Source organism: Poecile atricapillus, chromosome 13, assembly GCF_030490865.1.
Source record: "Poecile atricapillus isolate bPoeAtr1 chromosome 13, bPoeAtr1.hap1, whole genome shotgun sequence".
Lineage (NCBI taxonomy): Eukaryota > Metazoa > Chordata > Aves > Passeriformes > Paridae > Poecile > Poecile atricapillus.
In genome coordinates, this window is record NC_081261.1 from 220,022 (window position 1) to 244,640 (window position 24,619).

The following is a 24,619-nucleotide window of genomic DNA, read 5'->3' on the forward strand; positions in this document are numbered from 1 at the left end:
GTGTGCTTTCCCCACTTTGGTGACCCAGCAGTGATAATCCTCTTGCTCATTCCCTGCCAAGTGCTACCTGTAGACATCATGGCTGCCTCTGTCACAAACAGCCTCAAGATGAGCCCAGCACCAGCAATAGGCTGCTAAAAACAGACTAACAAGATGCTGTAGTTATCCCACTTGCCACTGCTTGTGTGCTAGAAAACACAGCAGGTTACAGGTCTCATTGTCTTCTCTCCAGTGGATCCAGCAGATTGAGGGAGCTGAAGCTGCTCTGCATCAGAAGATGATAGAACTGGAAAGTGATATGGTAAGAAAACTTTCCTTATTACATGTTTTAGTAATTGTGTAACACTTGATGTGCCAAAAAATAACTAGGAAAGTCTATTGGCAAATGAGCTATGCAGCATTTCACTGATGACTGGTGAATTTATAAAATTGTTCCTAGTCCAGTTCACATGCAACAGCAGAATAACAGAAACAGAAATAGTAAAAGTTAAAAAAATTCCTCTCTCCTTTTATGAGGATGACTGTTTATTAATAAGTACAGAAGGTTCAAAGGTTTCTCAATAATTTTCAGGGATGCATGCATTATTTGTCTTGTAAGATTCACAGCCTAAACATCAGCTGTTGTATTGCATTTTATTCAGGACCAGCATGTGAGAAATTATTGAACTGAATAATAACACTGTTGGCTTTCATTACATACTAAGTAAAGTTAGTACCTTACCCTGTTCTTATTCTAGTTAATTCTTAGTTCTTATTCTAAGTAGTAGGCAGTAGCCTACAAGATGAACAAACATAACTACAAGAATTAGACAGCTGTGGTGGCTTGTATTTTGTTCCTGTGGTATGTCTGTACTTAAGTCTGTTCAGCTTAAGGTGGACTGATAAGTTACAGCAGCTGCCCCCAAGGAATGTGAATATCTAGTTAGTTCCTGTTTAGTTTAGTCCACTTTTACACCTCATCCAAAATAAAAGAAGCACAAAAAGAGTAATTCCTGATGCCAGAGGAAGTATCTTTAGAAAAATCGCCAACACCCTAAATTTCACTACTGAAATACCAAGCAATACCACTGAAGTGAACAGAGAGGATGGATTTAGTTCCATGTAGATCAGAGGTATTCATCTACAAGAGCAATCTAGAGCTATTTGCCCTTCCTTCTTTTCTGGCTGAGTTAGATATTAATAACTGCCAAGCATCAGTTGAAAACCAGTCTCCTCATCCTTCTGAATTAGATATCTGTAAATGATTTGACAAAACTTCCTAAAATATTTGAAGTAACTAGTTTGTTTTTCTGTCCAAATGGTCCTTCATTGTAGGAGCAATTTTGCAAAATAAAAGGTTATTTGGAGGAAGAATTAGACTACAGGAAGCAAGCTCTTGACCAAGCATACATGGTATGTACAAAGGAAATTCTGCAGCACTTACTGTCCAACTCTGCAGTAGCACATAGATTCCTGTTGAATCAGGAGGAGCGATGTTTGCTTTTTGTTAGTATTGGGTTTTTTAAAATTTTTTCTTTCCTCATTTTTCTGATGTACTAGCATAATACAGAAGATAAATAAATTAAAAAAAATAATTTACACTTCAGATATGAAAATTCTATCCAACTCTGTAACTCCATAAAAAAGAGTAAAAGTGAAGGATTTCAGGGAAAATTAATATTGAAATATTTTAAAAATAAAAGTTCCTATCCTTTTTTCAGAACATGCAACCATTTTCTGAGTTCAGTTTTTCACATTTTTGCACAATTGAGCACATGGGCTGCTATTCATGCAGGGGCCTTAATCTGCCACCAATCCCCCAGTTCCTAATGTGGCTTAAACCATGTTTCATCTCTAATTGACTTTTGGTATTGCATCAACCAGAGGATCCAGGAGCTTGAAGCCACCTTGTACAATGCTTTGCAGCAAGAAACAGTAATAAAGTTTGGGGAACTACTCACTGAAAAACAGCAGGAAGAGCTGAGGACAGCAGTAGAAAAGCTAAGACGTCAGATGCTGAGGAAAAGCAGAGAATATGATTGCCAGATTCTTCAGGAGAGGATGGAGCTGCTCCAGCAGGCTCATCAGGTAAGAAGAAGGAACCACACACGAGGTATCTTCTCAACCTTTCTGTGTAGGAACACAATCTGAGCTCAAATCTAGGCAAGCTCCAGGCCCATGAGGGAGCCTGGCATCTGCTTTTGCAATTGTCTCATACTTTGTCTTCTCAGTGCATGCAAGCACACGTGATACTGGCTTGTGCAAGATTGTTTCAGCATATTTTGAATTTTACAATTTTACAGTTTTACAAATTTACAATTCTAGCCTAAAGTTTTCATCCAGAATTCTATCTGCATGGTTCTAGTTTTGTAATAAAAATGGTCATCCCTAGTTACTGGACTGGGCACAAGGAAAATGGAGTAAATGCTGCTGGCTTGTATGGCAGAGGAGAGCTGTCTGTTTTTCCACGTACTACTTGTCCCTCCCAAGTGGGCATTTGTGCTTTTCACTGCTGAGATAGGGTACCGCATTTCACCTTCAAAGACTGAGTTTGCAGCTCTGCAAGCTGTGAGGTCCCAGAGCAAAATGGCAAACTGTCACAGTACATTAAATAATGTGAAAGCTGCACCATGAAAGAGATCTGACTCAGATGTTTATGGAAGTAAGAGAAGCAGCACATCCCAGTGGTTAGGGGGGTTTGGTTCACAGGAAGGCTCTGTTCTCACAGTCTTGCCTGATCCTGAGTTGAATGCTTGAGACTCGGTCCACCCTTACGTTTTGTTGCCAGGCCTTTGCTGCATTAGAAGCTTCTTGATTTTAAACATGACAGCTGCCCCAAGGGACACTGCCACAGCAGGTCTGGCTTCTCAGAATGACTCTGAGCCAGCCTCAGTTGCAGGCATGGTTGGAAGTGGCTGAGAGGCAAAGGAAGGAGAAGGTAAGCAAGCAATAGGACAGGAGGCTGTGGGCAGAAACTCTTGCATGAGAGGTTCCACCTGAACATGAAAAAGAATTTTTTCATTGCATGAGTAACCAGGAACTGAACAGATTACCCAGAGATGGTGTGAAGTTTCCCTCCCTGGAGATATCCTAAGGCCATCTGGATGCAATCCTGTGCCATGTGCTCTAGGATGACACTGCTGGAACAGGGAGGTGGGACCAGGTTGAACTGTTGTAGTCCCTTCCAACCTGACTCATTCTCTGATTTTTGTGGTTCCATAGAATTTGAAAGCTGCCATAAGCATCACATCTCCAGACATTGAGGAAGACAGTCACAGGTCACCTGTTCTCCAGCTGCTCGGGCCTTCAGGCATCTCCTTCTTTGCCTCTTTGGATTTCTGCTATTTGCTGGACAGCTGTCTTATGACCTGACTTAATTAAAAAAAGATACTGAGAGTCAAGGCCTCATTTTTCATACTGAGAAGTTCTGTTCTGGGGGATGTCTCCTCCCAGGCAGGCAAAAGTTTAAGTTATGCCACATAATTTTTCTTAAAGTACCTAGCTCTGCTGAAAATACACAGCTTCTCTGTAAGTTGTCACTCATCACAGAATCAATACATTCATAGTATTGTATACATTTATCATTTTGGACCTAATAATAACACTTTAATCTTCTTTCAACACATCAAACTGTCAGAAATCTTAATGAATCATGATAGAATTTTAAAGATTATAACCATGATTATATACTTTTCAACTGTTTAACACAGGATTAATAAATAGATAATGCAAAACCAGATCAATTGTTGATAGTAATTTCCAGCATTTAAGGATCCCATTAGATATATGCAGGATTATATTTTGAGCAGTTGCACACATGACAAAGCTGTGGTTTGGGAGGATGAGTGGGTGGAGTCACAGTATGACACAGGATTATCCCTGCCATGGAAATGGATTCCTTGATTTCTACGCTTTTAGCACTTGGAACATTCAATTACTTGTTCAGTTGGACAGATTTACTGACAACTTAGTGTTGATGCTTTCTTTTCTGATTTCCAGAGGATCCGAGATTTAGAAGATAAAACTGACATCCAAAAGAGACAAATTAAGGATCTGGAGGAAAAGGTTGGTTCTGTTATGCTTCTGAAGCACAATGAGTAACTTTATTTTGAAAGTAGTGATCTGGTTCTCTTGAACTATATGACCTTTCTGTTCGGCTCAGTCAGTTGCACATGTTGGTGGTGGTCCACTGTCCTTTCTTTTCAGTTTGTGTCAGTAGATACAGCCTTTAATCTTAAAATTCTGCATTACATTATTAAACATGTAATGGTGAGTGTTTGATATGCATGTGTGTGTGTATTTGTACCTATAAGCATATATAGATGTGTACATATAGATTTATTTATATATTTATATATCCAGGCTATTTCTAGCATGGATTGCAGCCACTGTTTTTAAACAGCTTAAAAATACTATGCATGTTATTTTAGATATCCAGCTTTATGATTTGTCAACCCATGGGCTATCATGATGTGACAGTTATACCTCAGGCTTTCTATTTGGTGCCAGTTGTAATCTATCACCAAAATTATTGGGATCTGTTTTCTAAGCCTGGGAGGTGGTGTGGTACTTACAGAAGTAACAAAGGAAACAACAGTATTTTCTGAATGAATAAATATTCTAACTGTTCTACAGAGTGCAAAAATAATTCTGATGCTTACAATGCCATTACCTTTCATTTTGACACAATCTTATTTTTCTTCTGCAGTTTCTATTTCTATTCTTGTTCTTCTCTCTTGCCTTTATTCTTTGGCCTTGATGTCAATGTGCCTCTTGGAAAGGTAAGGCTGTTTATTTATTTCCTCAAAGCTAGCACTTCTTGCACAGAGTGGAGGATCCCATCCTTGTGTGTTCTCGTGGATGTTTGGAGTCAGTGAATGCAGCAGGTTGTTGCCAATTTGTAATAGTTCACAGTAGGGGGTTGTTGTACTGCTGAGTTGCTTGTGATATTGTGCTTTTCATAATTATAAAAATAAAAGCTAACAAAGAATTTCACGGTATCCAAAAACCAAGGGAATTGCAGGGGAAATTCACTGTTGATGTTTTCAATGGGATGTAGATGGAAAACAGCTAAAATGAACTCAACCATAAACACACTCTGAACTAACACTCAGGAAGGCAATCAGGATGTTAAAACAGGTAAGGGCTCTGTGTCCAGGAGCAGGAAAAATACAAAGGTGGTCAAGTAAGAATGATCAGCAGCTGAGAGACATGAAGGGAAAGACAGAGAAATGGAAAGATTTTTCTGGCTCAGGAAGTGGCACTATTAAAAGGAGGTATTGGAGAGGTCTAAAAAATTTGTCATAGGATGGATGGACGGACAGACTGCTTGCTATTGTTCACTGTCTAATACAAACAATTACCATGTGATGAGCTTAAAGTAAACAAAAATTTATAGTTAAGGACACAAGTTGTAAAGAAGTCTGTCACAATATGCTTAGCAGCTGAAAGTTCAGAGTTGAAAAAGTAACATGAAGATGGGGAAATAAATCAGAGAACTATAGTGGTCCCATTTTCCTCTGTGGCTAGCCACTTCTAGAACAAGGATGCTGGCCTACGACAATTTTTCTTTTGATCCTGGATAACAGAAGTAGAACATAACCTAGAAAACATAATGTTGAAGTCTCAAGAACATGTAATGACAGAGCAAAATTTTCTGATTTGGGGACAGACTCATACCATTAAATTTCTCAGTCTCTCTTGGCTCTGGCTTCAGCTGTGTCAAAGAATAATTCCTCTGCTCTGCACTTGAGACAAGCTGAGATACAGTGGTGTGAAAGATGTTCTGCCATGCCCTTCCACCATTTGTGCCAGAAAAAGCTCATTCTTTTTTTCCAGATACAGTTCAAGGCATTGATTGTAATTAAATGGCATGGGTCCAGTTTGGTGGGTTTTTCTTTTCCCTTTAAGGAAAAGCCCCTACTTTGTGCTTCATTTCACCTGGACCAAAGCTTTCATTTGCAGTTTTGTGCTGATGCAGAGATAATTCTCAGAATTATGCACATCAACTGGAAACCACTGCATCCTTGCTCGGCCAGACCTCAAAATTAAAATGAAAATGAATTCCAGGGGCTGAGGCAGCAATATACATGGAGTTTGGCTTGAATGGGGAACAACCAATAGAAAAGAATTAGGAGAAATGTGGACAGATCAGTGATCACAGTTCTTGTAAACAACAGTCAATATCATTATCAAGTTGCTGCTGCTTAAAACATACTGCCTTGATCCGGTGATCATGAAACGCATTAAGTTACAACTGCATACTTAATTGTGTTCCTACTGCAGGATTTCTGAGAATTATAGTACAGCGTGGTATGGCTGCGAGATGTTTTAAGTGTCTGTGACTGGTGAACAGTTGACTTTACAGTTTCTTGCTTATTTGTAATAGGGGAAAAAAAACCTGATAAGTTCTTCTGAAACAACCAAATTATGGACAGAATAATTTTAAGCCAAGATTTTCACAGTACACAGTAGTAGCAGATAACTTTATATGACTGTCTTTTGCTGTACTCCAGGATCATGAGTCCAGAACAAGCAGTCAACCTAGAGGGAGATTCCAGATAAAAAAAGTTCTTGGATTTAAGGTGCACCTTGAAAAATCACAGGAACTGCTAGTGACATTTGCAAGAATCTGTCTGCATGAGTTTTTTCAATTTACCTGTGCTGTCGTCCTTTTCCAGTTGCTATTGCAATGAGAATTATGTCCTTGTGCAGCATATGAGAAAAACTTGGGCAATAAGAGGTTGAGAGTTTTCTTTATATACAGTTTGCACCTACATTTTCCACCAGTGTGGCTATAGTGTTGGTTCTCTAGTGAGTACTTGCCTCTTCTAGTACAGCTACAGAATTGGTGAGAAGCTTATACATCTTAGTTTTACCAATACCAACCTCCTAATACCATTTGCTGATGACACTTAGATCCTTTTGGCCTAATTTGAGGGCAGGTATTAGCTGGTTAGAAAAGCTAATGAGATGCTTAAGGTCAGAACTCCATATTTTTCTTAAGTTCTAGGAGGTTTGCTATTTTTCACTTGAAGTCATCCTGCCTCCATGGGCTGCTGGGTCCTGTTCAGCTCTCGCTCTCCACTGAGCTGATGCACACCTCGCTGTTGTGTTCCTAGAACAGGACTAATAGTCAAAACAACATAAACATTTTGTGCTGTCTTTAGGGCTGACACAACAGTCCCAGCTGCACAATTGACTGATGTCATTGCAGGGAAATTTACACGGATCCCTTAGGGACTGTGTCAAGACTTCATTTCTCTCCCTACGCCCTTTCTCTCCCCACCCTCCAACCTGCCATTCTGGCCCAGTCTTCTTTAATGGGTTTTCCTCTTGTTTTACATATCATCTAGGGTTTAGCAGGTGTAAATCCCTTTGGGATCACTTTGTTGAGCCCAGGAAGGCTGCTCTAACTACAGTGCCAAGGTGAGTTTCACTCACTGAGTTCACTGTTGCTCCATAATGGCTGGTCCCTGGAGCACACAGGGGTCCAGTTCCCCATAGAGAGGACGAGAAGCATCAGTAGGAGCTGAAATGTGGTTTACAGCACCAGAAAGCCTGCTAGGCAGATGTGGCACTCCTAGGATCACCCAGGAGATGAAAGGATTCTTTTGCCTTTCCGTTCCTGCTTTTTCATATTTGGCTTGATGAACATCAGGCAGGGATCAACAAGACAGATTACGGTGAGCTGAGCGATTGAGGAAACAGCCACGACAGTGGTGGAGATAACAGTGATTTAGAGAATCAACGTTGACTATGAAAGTGGAAAAATCTTACGGGTGAGGTGTGTGTGGGGGATATATAAACTCAATGCTTTTCCAGAGGATCTGCACTGCTGTGAACTCCCTTGAACTGTAAAGACAGCTGCAGCAGGCCCAGCATCACAACACTCATGATACCTGTAGAGTGTTTTACCAAGGCCAGTCACTCCACAGGTGCAAAGCATCAAGTCTTGTAGCAGTTCCTCAAAAACAAGGTAATGGTAAGCGCCTCATTCCTTGCCTTCACCCCTGAATTTTCCTCTATGGGATCCTCTCCCATCAATACCTGAGGGGAAATCTCCAGACACAAACAATTTGGGAATGGTGTTGGCAAGATGGAGAGGGATTTTGGCAAAGTCGTGTCTTCCGAGGCTGGAATACATGGAATTGGAGAGAATAACTAACACTGTTTTGTGTTGCATTGTTTTTAATGCATTCACGTTAAAAAACACTTGCCTACCCAGGTGATTTAATTTAGCAAAGGTGAGCGTGGCATGGGGGGTGTGCCGTCAGCATTTCTTCCTACAACTATTAAGCCATATATATTGTCATATATACAATATACTATATATATTGCAGAATTGCTTTACTTCCACTGGATGCAAGTGAACTGTCTTAGCCTTATCATAAGGCACTTAAAACAGATCCCTGACAAAACAAACAAAAAGCCCAGCTCATCCGAGGGAGCCACTTGATGCTGAAAAGACTTTGGTTTTGTTCATGTCTTGGTGGAGTTTATCCTTTACCAATCTTCTAACCAGCAGAGAGAAATCCACAGTGTGTTCACAGATTATACTTTCTGGTTTCCTTCTCACCCAGAGTGAACCCAGGACTCACTGCTGTACTGAAATAACAAAGGACAAGAATGTGCAAATAAAGGAAACCATGTGTAGCAGATACAGTATCCAGACCAAAAGCTAATTCCTGTTTATGTGGGGGTTTTCCTACCTGCATTTTCTCTGTGCTTGTGAACATATGTATTCACTTATTTGTGATCACATAAGGAAGTGTGGTCTGTGTGGATTTTGCAGCCAATGAATTTTACTATGTAGGTTTGAATGCTGAGATAACAAAGATAAATATGCCCTTTTTTTCCTGGTCTCAAACCTCAGAACCAAAGTTCTTTTCCATAGGATAGGCTTTCTCAGAACAGCAGCAGTTTCTGTTTGCCTCAATGCTGCATTAGCCAAAATTCCAGGTTTGCTCTGACAACCTAAGGATATTGCCTGCTGCCATCGCTCTTGTTATGGGTGAAGTTTAGACATCTTTGGTTCAAGAGTCATTGAAACTAATGCATAGTATTTATGTGAAGATGCCCATCGGGACTTTCATGCACCACAGGGTTGCACTTTGTGGGGTTTAAATGGAGAAGCTTAGCAAAATACACAGAATTCTCACAAATGCTTTTCATACAGACAAAACCAGTTTCACACTGATAGCTGTAAGAAACTGACCTTTTCAGCTTCCTGATTGATAGATTGTATCTTGGCAAAGCTGGGATAGGTAGGTAGAGGAACTTAAAAACTTACAATTTATCTGATACATATGTTTTTGTTTTTTTTTTTTTAAAACTTTTAGAGTGCCCGACCACACAGATAAGTCCTTATAAAGGCAAATGCTTCCACCCCTCGATGAAGAGAATATTGTTTACACCTATTTTCAAAAGTATAAAAATGAACAACCTGTAGCCAAGACTGCAACCACCTTATATTTTAAAGCCATCACTCAAAATTTGTTACCTGACAGTTCCTGTCTAAAGCTATGATATATGCTGCATCTAATGGAATCCTGTATGTTGAAATTACAAAAGGGGAAGAAAAATAAACTGACAACCTACATCACCTAGGAAGAACTTGAAGGGAAGGAACAACTTTCAGCTGATCAAGTCAGTGTGTCTTGGGCATGGAACCAAAGTTACAATAGAAAAATCTATTCCTGCTGTGCAGGGCAATCATTGAAATGTCACCCTGTCATCTGACAAATGGATCAAAAATGAACAGATCAGAGTAGGAGAAACTCAAGAGATGTTGACAACAAAGTGCTCGATTTGAAGTGTGCGGCTTTCTCGCTGCAGGGACTCCTGCTCTCCCTCTTTGGTTTTAACCTCAGGAACCAATGACAGCTGCAATGTTGAAGGAAGAAAGGAAAAAAAAAAACAATCTGGATTCTTGCAGGATGGGCAGGACAGGCCACCATGTTTTGTGCTTGAGATCGTAAGACAGTACTGCCTGCCTTGGCCAAGGAATGGAAGTCTGGCATAAGGAGGGTTTCCAGTGGAGTTGAAGCCTTATCTCTCTTCACCATCCCTCCATGAAAAACAGCCTGTCTATTATCAGATACTTTTCATACTCTTTAAAGACTGCCATTGAGATAATGACTGTACTTGGTTTCACTATAGAATAACCACTGAGGAGCACTGAATCGGACTTACAAAGTAGCTTCTGAGAAAGAAAATAAATGTTGGAGGACAGGGCAGGGACGAAAACGAATCCCCTTGTGCATGTGACATGATTCATAAAGCATCAGCTTCCCACTGTTTTGTCCCAGCTTGGAAAAAATGTTTTGGTTCAGCTCGTCAACTGACTTTTTTTTAGTTGGCTTCCTAATCAATGATACATAGACCAAAAATGGGAGAGAAACTTTGTGAACACAACCTTATTACAAATAATAAATATTGCTAGTCTGTTTAGATTTTTCCAGTTAAGAGTAACTAAAAGTAGTTTCAATTTCAATGCATTACTTACCTCTGTAATAATCACAAAGCCTGGAACCCAGCCATGGTGCCTCCCTGAGGCCATAGGTCCATGCACCCAGTACTCTGTCAGAAATGCCCCTGAGAAGCGTAATGCCTGCAGCAATCACTGAGGGTCCTGTGCCCAGGGAGGCAGTGCAGCCAGCTGCACCCACCCTCCCTTTCTCACTGATGGGCTGACACTGCACTTCTTGGTGCCTCAGGTTTTATTTCCTGGGGAATGGAGTCCTGCCTGTTCAGATTTTGGGTTCCTGTGGCAAGGCTCTGTCTTCTCCAATGGAGCTTTAATTTTAACTGGAAGAAATGGGTTTCTGTACCACAAACTAGAAAATTAAGGGCCAGAATACAGCTTGTGCATTACTTACACCTTCAAAGCAGGGATCACATGTACCAACATCTTACGCACATAAGAAGCTTTTAAAGTGTTTTCCAAAGAGCTTCTCATTTGGTTGCCTGCTTACTTTTACAGATGAAGCAGCAGAGGCACAAAGCAGTGAGGTCACTTGCCAGACCAACTCAGCACATCAAAAACAGTTTCTCAGCCATAGGAAGGAGGAAGTTCCTCTGGTATCAAGGATGCCTGCCCTCACAGACACCTTCTTTTTTTTTGCCAGAACAGCTTTTAATCAGAAATGTCCATTTGTCCAACTGCATTGCAATTTGGGGCTCAGTTTCTCCACAAAGACTGCTAACGTCTTTATTTTTTGAGTGCCAGGAGATAGTGTTAAGCCTTCCACCGAAGATTAGAAGTTATTAGCAAGTGATTTTTTTTTCCCTATTCCTTAAAATTAATTTAATTATAGAATGACCACATCTTCCTGAAACACTCTGGTTTGGCCAAGGGGTTTACTGAGTTCTGGCACCAAGCTGTATGTTTACTACTTCATTTTTTTAAGAAATATGCTTGTAGGTAGATACATTACAGGACTGCAGGCACATCACATGCTTTTTGTTCAAATTCCTTTTCCCTAGCAGAAGACTGTGGAAAAGGTTGACCCAAATGTACATGTGCTTTCCACGAGCTAGCAACTGAGTCCTGCAGCTCTGGAGTTGGGCCCTGGAAGAGTGGTCCCACTCCTGTGGCAGCTGGAGATCACTGAGAAGATTAACAACAGCTTGTTAGCTACAAAGAGGGGGCTTTCTCTCTGGTTATTCCTTCTTCCCACCTCACTTTTCTCTTCTGTTGCAGCATCAGATAATTTCACATCTCCAGGCTGCTTTCCTCAGTGTTTGGGCTGGCAGTTAAAGCACTGAGTTCTTGCAGAAGAACGAGCAGCACGTGGTTTCAGTGATGGTGCAATAACTTCTAGCACTGGTTTGGTTTAAAAAAATACAATTGTCTGGAAATATTTATTTCAGGCAATTGTAGAGAAGGTTTATGGCACAGATAGAAAAACACACTTTCACAACATACCTGACTGATCTTGTGTCAGGCTTCATCATTTAGACTCCCTCACCCATGTTACCTTATTTAATTTCTCTTTTTTGTCTAATTTTCCCTCCCTTACTCCTATGTGTATATATATGCATGGAGGTATTACATTCCCAAGGGCTCAGGGTGGGATGGAGGGTGGTAGTCTGACCATAGCAGACCTGGGTAATGCAAACTTTTCAAAGGTTTTTCTTCCCTCTAGGGAGCTGAACCACCACTGCTCTTCTCTCCTTGCAAACATAACACATGCCATGCCTAAAACACACTTGCTGATATGAGTTAATACAAACTTTCTGCTATCAGCTAGATCAAAATGAGTTTGATGTCTGTGTGTGTATATATATATATATATATATATACACATGTGTCTATATGTATATGTACATATATATACATATATATGCATATTACCTATTCCCTATTGTATATAGAAATTTTTGCTATAGCTTATGAAAGTATACTTCAGTCTAGGCATGGGGAACTGAATCAAGATTGTTTAGCTGCCACAACTGGTACATTCCTCCAGGTTTAATTTCACATCTCATGGGCAACAAATTTTTTGATCCTTTTCTCTGGACCCTCCTCTGTTGTTTGGCTGCTAATCCTGGGCTTTCTGCTGTTCCTGATGTTCATTTAAGCAAAGGATTGAGAATCCTCCCTCAGATTAGCCACTGCAGCCAACCTTCCCCTCCCCAAAGCCAACAAGAAACATAAGAAGCAATTTACTCCAGCCTTAGAACAGCAAATACAGCCCTGAATCCCTCCCATGCATCGTTTCAAGGCTGTTCAGGAGTAGCAGCACTTCAGGTTATCCATCCTGCCAAAGCAGGAGGTGAGCCACAGAAGATAGTACAAATCAGCTTGACCACAATTTGACTTGCTGCTTTTTTTTTCCAATGACAAAGCTGGGAGATTTTGAAGACTATTTTTTAAATCTAAGCACCTCAGAGGAGGGCCCAGTTATGTGAAATGAATTTAGGCAATTGGAGTTGCAGTAAGGAAATGGCACTTCTTGCAGTGTTACCAGCCTGGCTTGTAGCTCCATCATCTTACTGATGTGCATGGAGGACAATGGAGAATTTTTTTTAGGTGTTCATCTTCCAACCCCCTACCATCATCTCAATGGGAAACATCCTCTGAAGCCCAAAGCTTTCAGTTCTATGGCATCCCATGAGGACTGCCCAGGCCAGGCTCTCCTGACATGAGCAGGGCTCAGAGAACAAACACACAGCTGCTGGTGATCCAAAGGGTTTTCTCTTCCCCTGCCCTCTCTCACATCAGCACCTCTGTGGTTTTATATATACTTTTTGTTCCATATTTTTTTGTGTCTATTCCAGAACAAAACTGTAAATGTCTTGGCAGAATGACCCTTTGATAAACACTGGACATGTATATGTACTATATGTATTAATGTGTAGGAGAGAATCCTTATTGTATGTAAAGTTTTATTAATGGTTATTTTTTAATTTATGTATTTAATATAGGATTCAATGACCTCTGGTGTTTTAGTTTGTATAAAAAATAAAACTGCAGCATTTTTAAAAAAAAAAACAAACAAAAACCACTTTACATTCACAGAGATATTCAGCATATCTGCAGTCTGTTCAGAGGAATCACGTTCAAGCTGAGCCACGGAGGCACATGCTGGGGCGCGGGGGGCTGTGACACAGCAAGGAGTGGGGGGTACATTGGGGTGGGGAGTACATGGATTAAAGAGTGGGCGAGGTCCTGGCACGATCACTAGGAAAAGGGACGGCAGGTAGCAGTCCCAGCGGGGGCCAAGGGTGAATTTAATGCTGTTTTCCAGGCCTGTGCAGAAACAAAAACACAACAGCACGCTGCTGCCTTTCTGCAGTCCTCGGCGCACGGCCTGGGAACTCTCAAACGCTCATGCCGCAATTTGAAATAAATCAACCGCCGCCCTCTGCCTTCAGCTGGGCCTGGGGCTGAGGCGGGGCCGGGGCTGAGGCGGGGCCGGGGCTGAGGCGGGGCCGGGACCGGGGCTGAGGCGGGGCCGGGGCTGAGGCGGGGCCGGGGCTGAGGCGGGGCCGGGGCTGAGGCGGGGCTGAGGCGGGGCCGGGACCGGGGCTGAGGCGGGGCCGGGACCGGGGCTGAGGCGGGGCCGGGACCGGGGCTGAGGCGGGGCTGAGGCGGGGCCGGGACCGGGGCTGAGGCGGGGCCGGGGCTGAGGCGGGGCCGGGGCTGAGGCGGGGCCGGGGCCGGGGCCGGGGCCGGGGCTGAGGCGGGGCCGGGGCCGGGGCTGAGGCGGGGCCGGGACCGGGGCTGAGGCGGGGCCGGGACCGGGGCTGAGGCGGGGCCGGGGCTGAGGCGGGGCCGGGGCTGAGGCGGGGCCGGGGCTGAGGCGGGGCCGGGGCTGAGGCGGGGCTGAGGCGGGGCCGGGACCGGGGCTGAGGCGGGGCCGGGGCCGGGGCTGAGGCGGGGCCGGGGCCGGGGCTGAGGTGGGGCCGGGACCGGGGCTGAGGCGGGGCCGGGGCCGGGGCCGGGACCGGGGCTGAGGCGGGGCTGAGGCGGGGCTGAGGCGGGGCTGAGGCGGGGCTGAGGCGGGGCCGGGGCCGGGGCTGAGGCGGGGCCGGGGCCGGGGCTGAGGTGGGGCCGGGACCGGGGCTGAGGCGGGGCCGGGGCCGGGGCCGGGACCGGGGCTGAGGCGGGGCTGAGGCGGGGCTGAGGCGGGGCTGAGGCGGGGCCGGGACCGGGGCTGAGGCGGGGCCGGGGCCGGGGCTGAGGCGGGGCCGGGGCCGGGGCCGGGACCGGGGCTGAGGCGGGGCTGAGGCGGGGCCGGGACCGGGGCTGAGGCGGGGCCGGGACCGGGGCCGGGACCGGGGCTGAGGCGGGGCTGAGGCGGGGCTGAGGCGGGGCCGGGGCCGGGGCTGAGGCGGGGCCGGGACCGGGGCTGAGGCGGGGCCGGGGCCGGGGCGGGGGGCCGCTCCCCGCGCTTGCCACCAGAGGGCAGAGTGGGGACGCCGGGCCAGGGACAGAATGAGCGGCTTGGCGAAGTCTCGGTAGAAGCGCAGGGAAGTGACCGTAGCCCTAGGAAGTGACCATAACCCGGCGGTGACCGGCTATAGGGCAGCGGCTGGCTCCCGCTTCTGTTCCACTGAGGGGGTCTGCGCCGCACATTCGACCCTTGACAGGCTCAGATTCTGGAATCGCCTCCCTCGCCATCATATCTTTGCAAATTCTCTGCTTAAAATGAATTTTAAATCCTAGAATCATTTCATTTTGAGGAGTGGGTCAGCAGTGCACAGCAGCACTTCATGTCACAGATGTCACAGAGACAAAATGCCCGGCACTTCCAGTCTGAGGGCACATGGAGCTGTGTGCGCTGCCAGACGGCCCTTTGAGAAGAAAATTGTCAAGAAAATCTTAGAAAGTAAATGGAAAGCACATTTGTAGCCAGGTATTTATACCTATCTCAACCTTCTTTACACTCAGGAAATCTAAGCTAAAGAATATCAGATTGTTACAGAATATCCCAAATACATTAATGTATTCTATACTGAAAAAATCCCAAACATTATCTTTCCCAAGATCTAGTCCCTAAGAGCAGCAGTTCACATCTTTGAAGTGCTCTTAGAAGACTGAAACACATTAAATAGGTCTGAAACACAGAAATTTGGATCCAGATTTGGTTCTCTACTATTAAACAGTTCAAACATGTTCATTTCCCTTGCACAATAATCTTCAAATAATTAATGGAGCAAAGAATTTGAACCAAGCAGTCTTGTTTCCTTTGACTGGAAAAAATTGGAACACTTAATATTAAAATACACTAATTTAGAATTAAAGATAATAATACCCAATATTAAATAGATGTGTGCTACAGGGCCTGTAGGATGAGGTCAGATCAGAAGGACTTTGCGGATCCTCTCTGGATAAGGCCGTGGGGTGCAGCTCATTTTCCTGTACAAACATCCCTCACACCAGATGATGTGCAACATAGTAGCTGCCCAGTGACCAGACTAGGAGGCATCCACTTTTCTAAAAATCCCTAATAAAATTAGAAATGTATTTCAGGGAAACTGCTGGTAATGGGAGTGGGATCAGTAGGGGTGTAGAAAAGCTTCTGCATGAACCCCCAGTCTGAACACCTGCTGGAGTAAACCAGGAGTACTTTGCTAATGGAATGAAGATACAGTGCAAGAAAACCTGCATCCTGTACAGATACAGCTCATAATGGTAAGCCTAGATGTTATAACACCTGTTATGTCTGATTTTGCTTCTCCTGTGTACACATGGAAGCATGGCCATCCAAGGGATCCTTTTTGTGACAGTAACAAGAGCTCTGCATCAGCTTTTGGGTCATGAATGCTCTGGGTGTTTCTCTGGGACAGCGGCGAGGTAACTTCAGCTGCAAGACAATAAAAAGATGGGACAATGCAAGGGAGTTGCAGACTGTCCTGGGACAAGCCATGGGTGGGCCTGGTGTGAGTCTGTGCCTGGTACATGACAGCACATCAGTCTAGCAAAGGCAGGGTTTATGGTAGTGCTATAAGGCCCCAGATTGCAGCTGTGTGGGCTACCCTTGAGGCATCTCCATTTTGTCTGGTATTTTATCATAAAATACTTTGGCAAGCGAGGGACTAAGTCCGGTACCAGACTGTGCTTCTGGCAGAGCAGGCACAGTGAGTGCTCATGGCTAGAGTGAAGTCTTGCTTTAGAAGATCTCTGGGTTGCCCCTTTGGATGTTTTCCATTGTTTTCCATTGTTTTCCATTGTTCAAGATATTTTCTAAACATAGTAAAAACTCTAATAACTGGCAATGTGCCATCTGCTTTGTGTTGAGGGGGGCTAAGTCTGAACATGACCAAAATATACATTTCAAAGCCTTGTTCCTGCTTGGGCAGAGACTCATCCCATAGCTTGTGCTACACTGACAGGAGGCCATTGTGCTATGTCTGCTCCAGTGCCTGGACAGCAAGTGACAGCCATGAATGAGCTGCTTTGCACAACAAAGAAAATCCTGTGAAAGCCATTTTAGAAGCCTGAAACAGGACTGAGACTAGAGACATAATGATTTTACTGTGTACAACAGATGGAGACTTTAGAGCATGGAGCCACTAATCTATGGATTACAGACTCCCTAATTATAGACTAACAGTTACCATTTATGAGATGCATTTCTGCCAGTGGAGGGATCTTGCAGGTCAGTGCTCAACAGCTGAATGCCATTTTAGGGATAACAGAGATTGGAAAATGTCACCGTACCATTTTCTTGCTCATTTGTATCTTCAAATGCTGCATGGAGTCCTGGTCTACTGCAGATCTTGAAACTGGGACATGTCTGGTGGGCTTGGTGTGCACTCAAAGGCAGGACCTCAGCTGCATGAAACAGGCTCCTCCACACCAGGCACTCCCTTGGGAATGGATTGGCTGTCAGGGAGTCACATTTCGCAATATAAAGAGGGAGCCCCCAAGAACCAGTAACAAATTTTCAGCACCTTCAAATACAAACCTCAACATTGACCAAAATACTAGCCCCTGTAGGGTCCCATCTTATTGAGTTCTGGCCTTGGAGCAGATGAAAACACTATTTCCACTCCTTTGTGCTTAATTTTGTCCCATTCATTTATATAATATGTATATTGTACTATACTGTACTGTATGTATAGTGAGATGTACAGAGCCCACAAAACTAGCACTATACTCAGCTGATACCTTTGAGCCCTGGGACACAAGAACTAAAAGCCATCAGCAACCAAGCAGGTGACGCCATTGTCATGGGTCAAACACGGGTCATCTATAAACTAAGGTCAACAACTCTTTTATTCCGGATACCTAACCCTAAGAATCCCAATCCACACTGTTAGCCTGTCCCTGTGTCACTTGTTTCCAGACCTAGCTACATGATAATGACTGGGAAAGAAAACAGCTTTGGCATTGATAAACCTTGAGCGCCTGGCTAGAGCCAGCAGGGCTTTGAGTCCAGAGCCCTGTCACCAACCCTGCTTCCTGTCATACCTAATTGGATGATAACTCTTTGGTTAACTTCTGGCCTTATACTACACCAATCTACCTTGTAAAATGCAGAAATTAACCTAATGCTATAAATTGCCCAAATTCTCCAACTGCCTCAGACACAGGAAAAGCACCCACATTTGAGCCACATATGGCACAAAGTGGCCCACTCAGCAAAGTTTTGAGTCCCCAGGCGAGCAAGACAAACTCCCTTGTGTCCTGGGGATATCAGCTGCTGACCCTCGAGTGCTTTAAATGCTCTGGTCTTGGGCAGACTGTTTCCTTTAATAACAAACTGTGATAAAAATGCAGTAAGGATCATCTTCAACACGACCCTTCTGCAGTAAGGATCAGTAACTCATTAATTCTGATTTCTTTACAATAGACGTAGTTATGTGCATTCAGAGATTTGAATGGAACTGAAAGTCTTTTGTTTGTACACTCTTTGTATGTTTTCAATCATCCCAGAAGTTAAGTCATGTTAACGTGACAGAAAACATACTTCACAAAACAAGATTGTTATTCTGCTTTGAATGGCCCAGGGGAAACATAATGAGCTTCACTTCCTGGAGACAGATAAAGGAGGTCTGAGACCTGGCGGAAGACAACATATTTCAACAGCAGTTTCCAGGTTACTGATCTGAACTCCTGTACAGGCATGCAGAGAATACAAGTGGATGTTTTTTAGGATTAATGGAGAGACTACACTGAAAAAGAAGGAAAATGGCAGATTTGGAAGTACTCAGCACACAGGAAAATCAGTCTGTTTTCATTAGTCATCTAAAATAGATTTTTATGAATGGAAGCCAAGGAAATTCTACAGGATCATTCTGACATGTAGCACTGGAGGCAGTTATATTTTAGGTCCTGAGTTTGCAAGCTGTGATAATCTCCCTAATTTAAATCTGGAGAAATATTCTAAACTACAAAAATATCATTAGTCATCAGTGTAGAATGTTTGAAACAGTTTTTCAGGATGAGAACCTGTCATGGTTTAACCCCAGCCAGCTAGAAAGTACCACACAGCTGCTTGCTCACTCCTCCATCAGCAGGATTGGGAAGAGAATCAGAAGGGTAAAAGATAGAGAACTCATGGGTTGAGATAAAGACACTTTAATAGGTAAAGCTGCACACACAAGCAAAACAAAACAAGGAATTAATTCACTGTTTCCCAAGGGCAGGCAGGTGTTCAGCCACCTCCAGGAGAGTGGTGCCCCATCCTACACAATGGTTACTTGGGAAGACAAATGCCATCGTTCCAAATGTCCCCCCTTCCTTCTTCCCCCCATGTCAGATACTGAGCATGACACCATCTAATATGGAATACCCCTTTGGTCAGTTTGGGTCACCTGTCTTTTCTGTGTCTCCTCCCAGCCTCCCATGCACCCCTGACGTCCTTGCCATTGTGGCCATACAAAAAGCAGAAAAGGCTTTGGCTCTATGTAAGCCCTGTTCAGAAATTTCAAAAAGTCTCTATATTATCAACTCCATGTTCAGCACAAATCCAAAACATAGCCCCGTATTGGCCACTGTGAAGAGAATGATCCCAGCTGAAACCAGCACAGAACCACAGTATCTTAGAACCACAATAATTCTCTCAGTCAGCATGCTTTAGGGCTTTCCCTGCCATGTTCCCAGCAATGCTTCTTCAGTTGAAGACCACTCACTGATGCCTGCACTGTCCCCAGCACTCCACTTTGGGTTATTCCACAGCTGCCCTTGTTAGAGCTCTTCCAGGAAAATCTGAATCTCTCTGGTCCCTTCCTTATTGTTGTGGAAAGTGCTAGTAAAACTCAAAGGAAAAACGTGAATGCATTAGAAACTATTACTAAGCAAGTTTCAAACAATGTTAAGTACAGAAAAATTACAGAAAAGATAATGCACACTCTTTAACATGATTATTGCATACATATTACATGTCTATAGAACAAGCCAGAGGAGAGCAGTGGGCAGCTGTGTGAGCTGGAGGTCAGACCCCCTGCAGCATTAGGAGTTCCAGAGGTGATGCTGGGAAAGCATTATGTGTAAACCTCATCATCCAACCCAAAACACACTTTTGAACCAGATGCTTGGTTTTGAATACAGATAGAAAGCATTGGTACTAAACTTTCCCTGTCATTTCCTAAAATTAAGAAGAGATAAGGAGAGCAAAATCAACCAAGTATTATAGTAAAAACCTGCTGAAGTTTGAGCTTCTTTGTGTACAAAACAGAGAACTTTTAAAGTGGCCAGTTCCCCCAAGTTCCTTCTTTAAGCCCCAGGTAAGCCAGCCAATAGTTACAATTGCTTAACTGATAAAGGCTGTGAAAAGAACTCAAGCATTCCAACTTGGCAGAGAAGACAAGCCTCTGTTTTTACATTCTCAGCACAGAAAATTCCAGAGGTTACTGTGGTATCTGTTACTTGGATTTTTATCAGCTAGCCTAGTCACTGAATGAAAGATTTGAATATTCTGAGGGACAGACACAGTCTAAGCCTGTAAGGACAAACCATGGATAGGTACCAAACACTGTTAAACCTGCACCTAACCTGCACAAAGGTGTGGGTGACACACAGAGATATCTGTATCAACATATGCATCAAAAACAATGGAAAGGTAAATCACTAACCGTGAATCAGAAGGGCCACAATGCAAAAGTAACCTGCTATATTCTTAGTCATGTTCTACCAAGAGAAATCTCTTACTCCATAGCAATGGAACAAGCACAGGGAAAGAGAAAAGGATTTTAGCTTTGCAGAATGTGAGTGGTTCATTTGGCAGTTATAGGTCTGAAATTCTTAAAATTATATATGTTTTATGGATGCATAAAAGCTCTACTGCAGGTAAGGCATTAGTATATCTGGGGTGCAGACTCATTTCAGTCTCAGCAATTCAAGGCTTATCACAACAGATGCAACATTCATATGCTTTCATAGGGAAATTACTAAGAAACTGCCTTTCACAATTTCCCAGTTCAAAACATCTCACTGTGTTTTGAAAGTTCACAGCAATTGATGCTGATAACTCACCTTCTGGAAAGGACCAGCATCAAAATGCTGCAATTTGACCTTGGGTTCAAGAAAGCATCTGTCTCCCTATCTGCTCACTGTCTCTCTGTTTGGTCTTTATTTTTTCTTACTTAGTAAAATTCGTAAAGCAGTGACACTCAGCACATTGGAATTTTGTGGTACACAACTCCCTATTAGACAGCCTGCAGTCTGATGAGTCATCTCAGCTCTTTCTACCACTGTCTGCCCAAGGTCCACTCACAGTCCACTGGTTTAGAAGTAAAAAACAGCTGAGATGAAAGAACCAAGCCAGAAGTTAGGAAAAGCAAGGAGCAAAGGTAGGTATAAGCATACAGAGAGAACCTTGATTTTAATTTAATGCCTGTGCAACACAGTAATCTCATAAGGTAAGGTGAGGATTTCCCTGGGAAATAGCGATGAAGGGAAGGGTAGTCTGAAACTGGCACAACCTGCTCTTCTCAACCTTTGGGTCTATCACAGCCTGACACTGGCCTTGATGTAGCAGGCCTTATTTGGGATTAAGTCCTCCTTTTTAATGTGATTTCTTCCAGGTGTATTTGCTGGTGCTGAGATTAGGTTCTGCCCTTCAGACAGTCTTGGGCAGCTGAAAAAGAGTTGAGAGAACAACCAATTCCAAGACTGCTTGCAAAAGAGTGGTCTTACCAAGGATTAAGTTGGTGATGGATTTTGGTAGTACAGGAGCCTTTTTCTTTATTCCCTGAAAAAGGGGAACTGTAAGTTGTGCTTGCTTTTCCCTAGGACATACTTTGTGAGCAACATAGATGGACATTATCTATTTTAACATCTGTGTGGAAGGGATCGCCCACTAGTCCTTAATGGTAGGACAACTTAACAGTGATTTCAAAGGAGAATTTGGTGGAACAGTGAATACAGACAGAACACAATTTCTAACATAACTAGATCAGCTGGAGGTATGAAAAATAAGTGAAAAATTAAGAAGTAGTCCCAGTCATGGCAAGCACAGGTTCTAGCTCCTGCATGACATCAGTCACTCCAGTTTACAGAATATGGTTTTCCAAAGCAGCAGCAAATGGACTGACAAGCAAGCAGACCAAGATCTTCAGTCACAGCCTGGTTCCTGTGGTACTTAGAGAGCTTCTTTCATGCATTATACCTGGGTGTTCAGGGCCATGACAAAAAATGCACAAATGGCAGTTCTGTTTCCTTCACCAACCTGGCCAAAGTATATTTGACTGCTTGCCTCCTCACAGTCATAAGGAACCATATAAACAAACAAGCAAACATAGTACCTTTAAATCCACTATAATTCTACTCTGCTGACATCTAATTACTTGTTATGGGCTTGTAATCACTGGCACATAATCACTAATTATCTCTAGATACACCACCTGTTTTTCCATCAGTGTGCTCCCCTGAAGCCACAGGTTGAAGAAGAGAGAGGTTGAAGGCAAGGACACTTTAGGTCTGCAATGGTTGATTAGGTCAACTGCAACACCATGGAAATAAGGAAATCTCAGCTTAGCCCTTTCTTTAGCCCAAGTCATTTCTGAGAATAAAAGCAGGCACAGAGGAGAGTAGCTGGTGATCCGTAAGGTAAACTGCAATGAGAGAGAGTCACAACAGCAGATATGCTTGGAAGCAAGTCGGCATTTGCCATCACAACAGAGGCCAAACACAGAGTGAGACCAGACAAGCCAGGCTTCACAGCATAGAGAAGATGCTGGATGATGCTATACAAGAAGCAGGGAGCAAACAGCACCAGGTGGAAAGAGACTGATTGCTCTTGAAGTGAATCTGATGGCATATATCTGGCAGAATATTCTGGGCTGTAAACTTATACAGAATGCATGTTTTCTTGCATAAATCCATCTCATCCAGGCCCTAACAGTCCACACCACACTGAGCCAGACAGCTGTTACAGTGGCTGAAATCTCACCATTCCTGAAACTGTGATCCTGAAGGTACCCATTGACATGCAAACAACAGAAAATGTCTACAAGGTTACCTGGCCGTTCCTAGAAATTTGGAGTTGCATCTCTGGGTAAGTCCATCTTATCTGAAGGTGGCTGGAGCTCACCTGATGTGCAGAACCTCCAGGGTCACCACCTGTTCTTCCTTGTTAGTTCTGGTGGTCCCAGCAGACTCTAGTCAGGTTGGAATATTTGGGATTTCATACTGATGCCAGATCTGTGCTTCTGACCCTCTTGAAAACATTACTTATCTCTGGTGCCTTTTGACCCCAACAACTTTGAAATTGCATGACTCAGTTTACATCTGACTGCAAGGCCTGCAGTGCCACGGGAGTCCTTTGACACTGAGAAGATAGCAGTCCTTCCTTGGAGGACCTGGTGAGAGAGCAGGAGAGTCCAGATTCCCCACAGAAAAAAATTTCAGAACTCTTTTTCCACAGTTACTATTTCTTAACATTTTGACTGGCCGTTCATTTCAGGAAAGAAAAAATACCTCATGTGCTGAAATACTGGAATTTTACATAGGATTTTGCTCAGCACTTAACAAATGTGGGAGCAAAAAGCATTACTGCATTTCAGAAATATTCTTGGAATAACTGAGCATAGAAGATTATAACTTCCAGCTGCTTATCAGATTTGTGGTCTCTGTTAGTATGACAGACTGACAGCATGCTAAGGTCAGGCTGTATGTGTTGCTTGAAGTTGCTCCCTCCAACAATACAATAGCATTCTGCAGCAGAAATTACCACACTATTAACCCACTCTCCCTGTGGTTTTGGCATGAAATACTGAATAAACTTTTGACAGAGTGAATGCTTTGCCTTTCTGACTCTGCAGTGGTCTGGCTTTGATAAAGGATTTCACCAAGGACAACACCCAGTGCACAGCAGTTCCCCAGGGACTGATATGCAGAGCAGCCTGGATGATCACAAAGTACTGTCTCATCTTCTAAGACGCCTGTGTCTGAAAGTTTAGAAACTGGAATGTGGTGATGGAGACATCAGCTACTGGCCTTCCCCAGCTGATTGAGATAGCAGGCTCATCAGTCACCTGCCCTTCATAAACATGTCATTTCTGAGTGAACAAAAGAGCCTACCTATCTCTGACCTCTGCTTCTAAATGTAAGTGGGACAATCAGATTTTCTTGGCCCTTTCACTGTTTCTTCTGCATTTGCACTCAGCCTGACTTTCCCTGAGGCACAGGAAAGGCAATTCTGGGATGTCCTGATACTGCTGCAAGAATGATAGTAGAACAACCCTGATTATCTGGCAGACTCCAAAAACAGCACACACTTGTAAACCATGACTGCAGAGTATGAGAAAGCAGCTCCAACTTTGCATGAAACAAGACATCTAGGACTTACTTCATCATTGCAACTTATCATGCATGTAATAAAGAGATGCAGTTTTATCAAATTCTGTAGGAATCAGAAGAAATCAGTGTTAAACTTCTACTACCACTGTCCTGCTGCTTCTTCACCTGAACCCACAGACCTTAGAAGAAAACAAGCTACAAAAGGTGATGTGTATTTATCCTGCTCACAATGTTATGCAATTGTTACATCACATCCTTTTCACATGCAATCAAATATCTGCTGCTTCCAGACCCACAGGAAAATCACTGTAAAACCATTCTGTATGGATCTGGCATCAAGGAAGGAAATGTCCTCACTCAGGACATGGCTCAAGCTTGTCAGCATTGGTAAAGGAAGGGGTCAAATCCCACCTAGTCTCAACAGTCTATTTCCTTCAAATA

The 24,619-nt window shown here is 43.5% G+C and overlaps 1 protein-coding gene across 1 annotated transcript in view; it reads left to right on the top strand.

Moving 5' to 3' along the window:
* JAKMIP2 (janus kinase and microtubule interacting protein 2) overlaps positions 1 to 13,452 on the top strand; it is a 41,172-nt gene extending 27,720 nt beyond the window's left edge. The window contains exons 17-22 of the mRNA XM_058848610.1: positions 233 to 301; positions 1,315 to 1,392; positions 1,864 to 2,067; positions 3,979 to 4,044; positions 4,688 to 4,760; positions 7,804 to 13,452. Coding sequence (XP_058704593.1) covers positions 233 to 301; positions 1,315 to 1,392; positions 1,864 to 2,067; positions 3,979 to 4,044; positions 4,688 to 4,738 — 468 coding nt within the window. The 3' untranslated portion in view covers positions 4,739 to 4,760; positions 7,804 to 13,452. The remainder of the gene's footprint in view (positions 1 to 232; positions 302 to 1,314; positions 1,393 to 1,863; positions 2,068 to 3,978; positions 4,045 to 4,687; positions 4,761 to 7,803) is intronic.
* Positions 13,453 to 24,619: the final 11,167 nt, after the last annotated feature.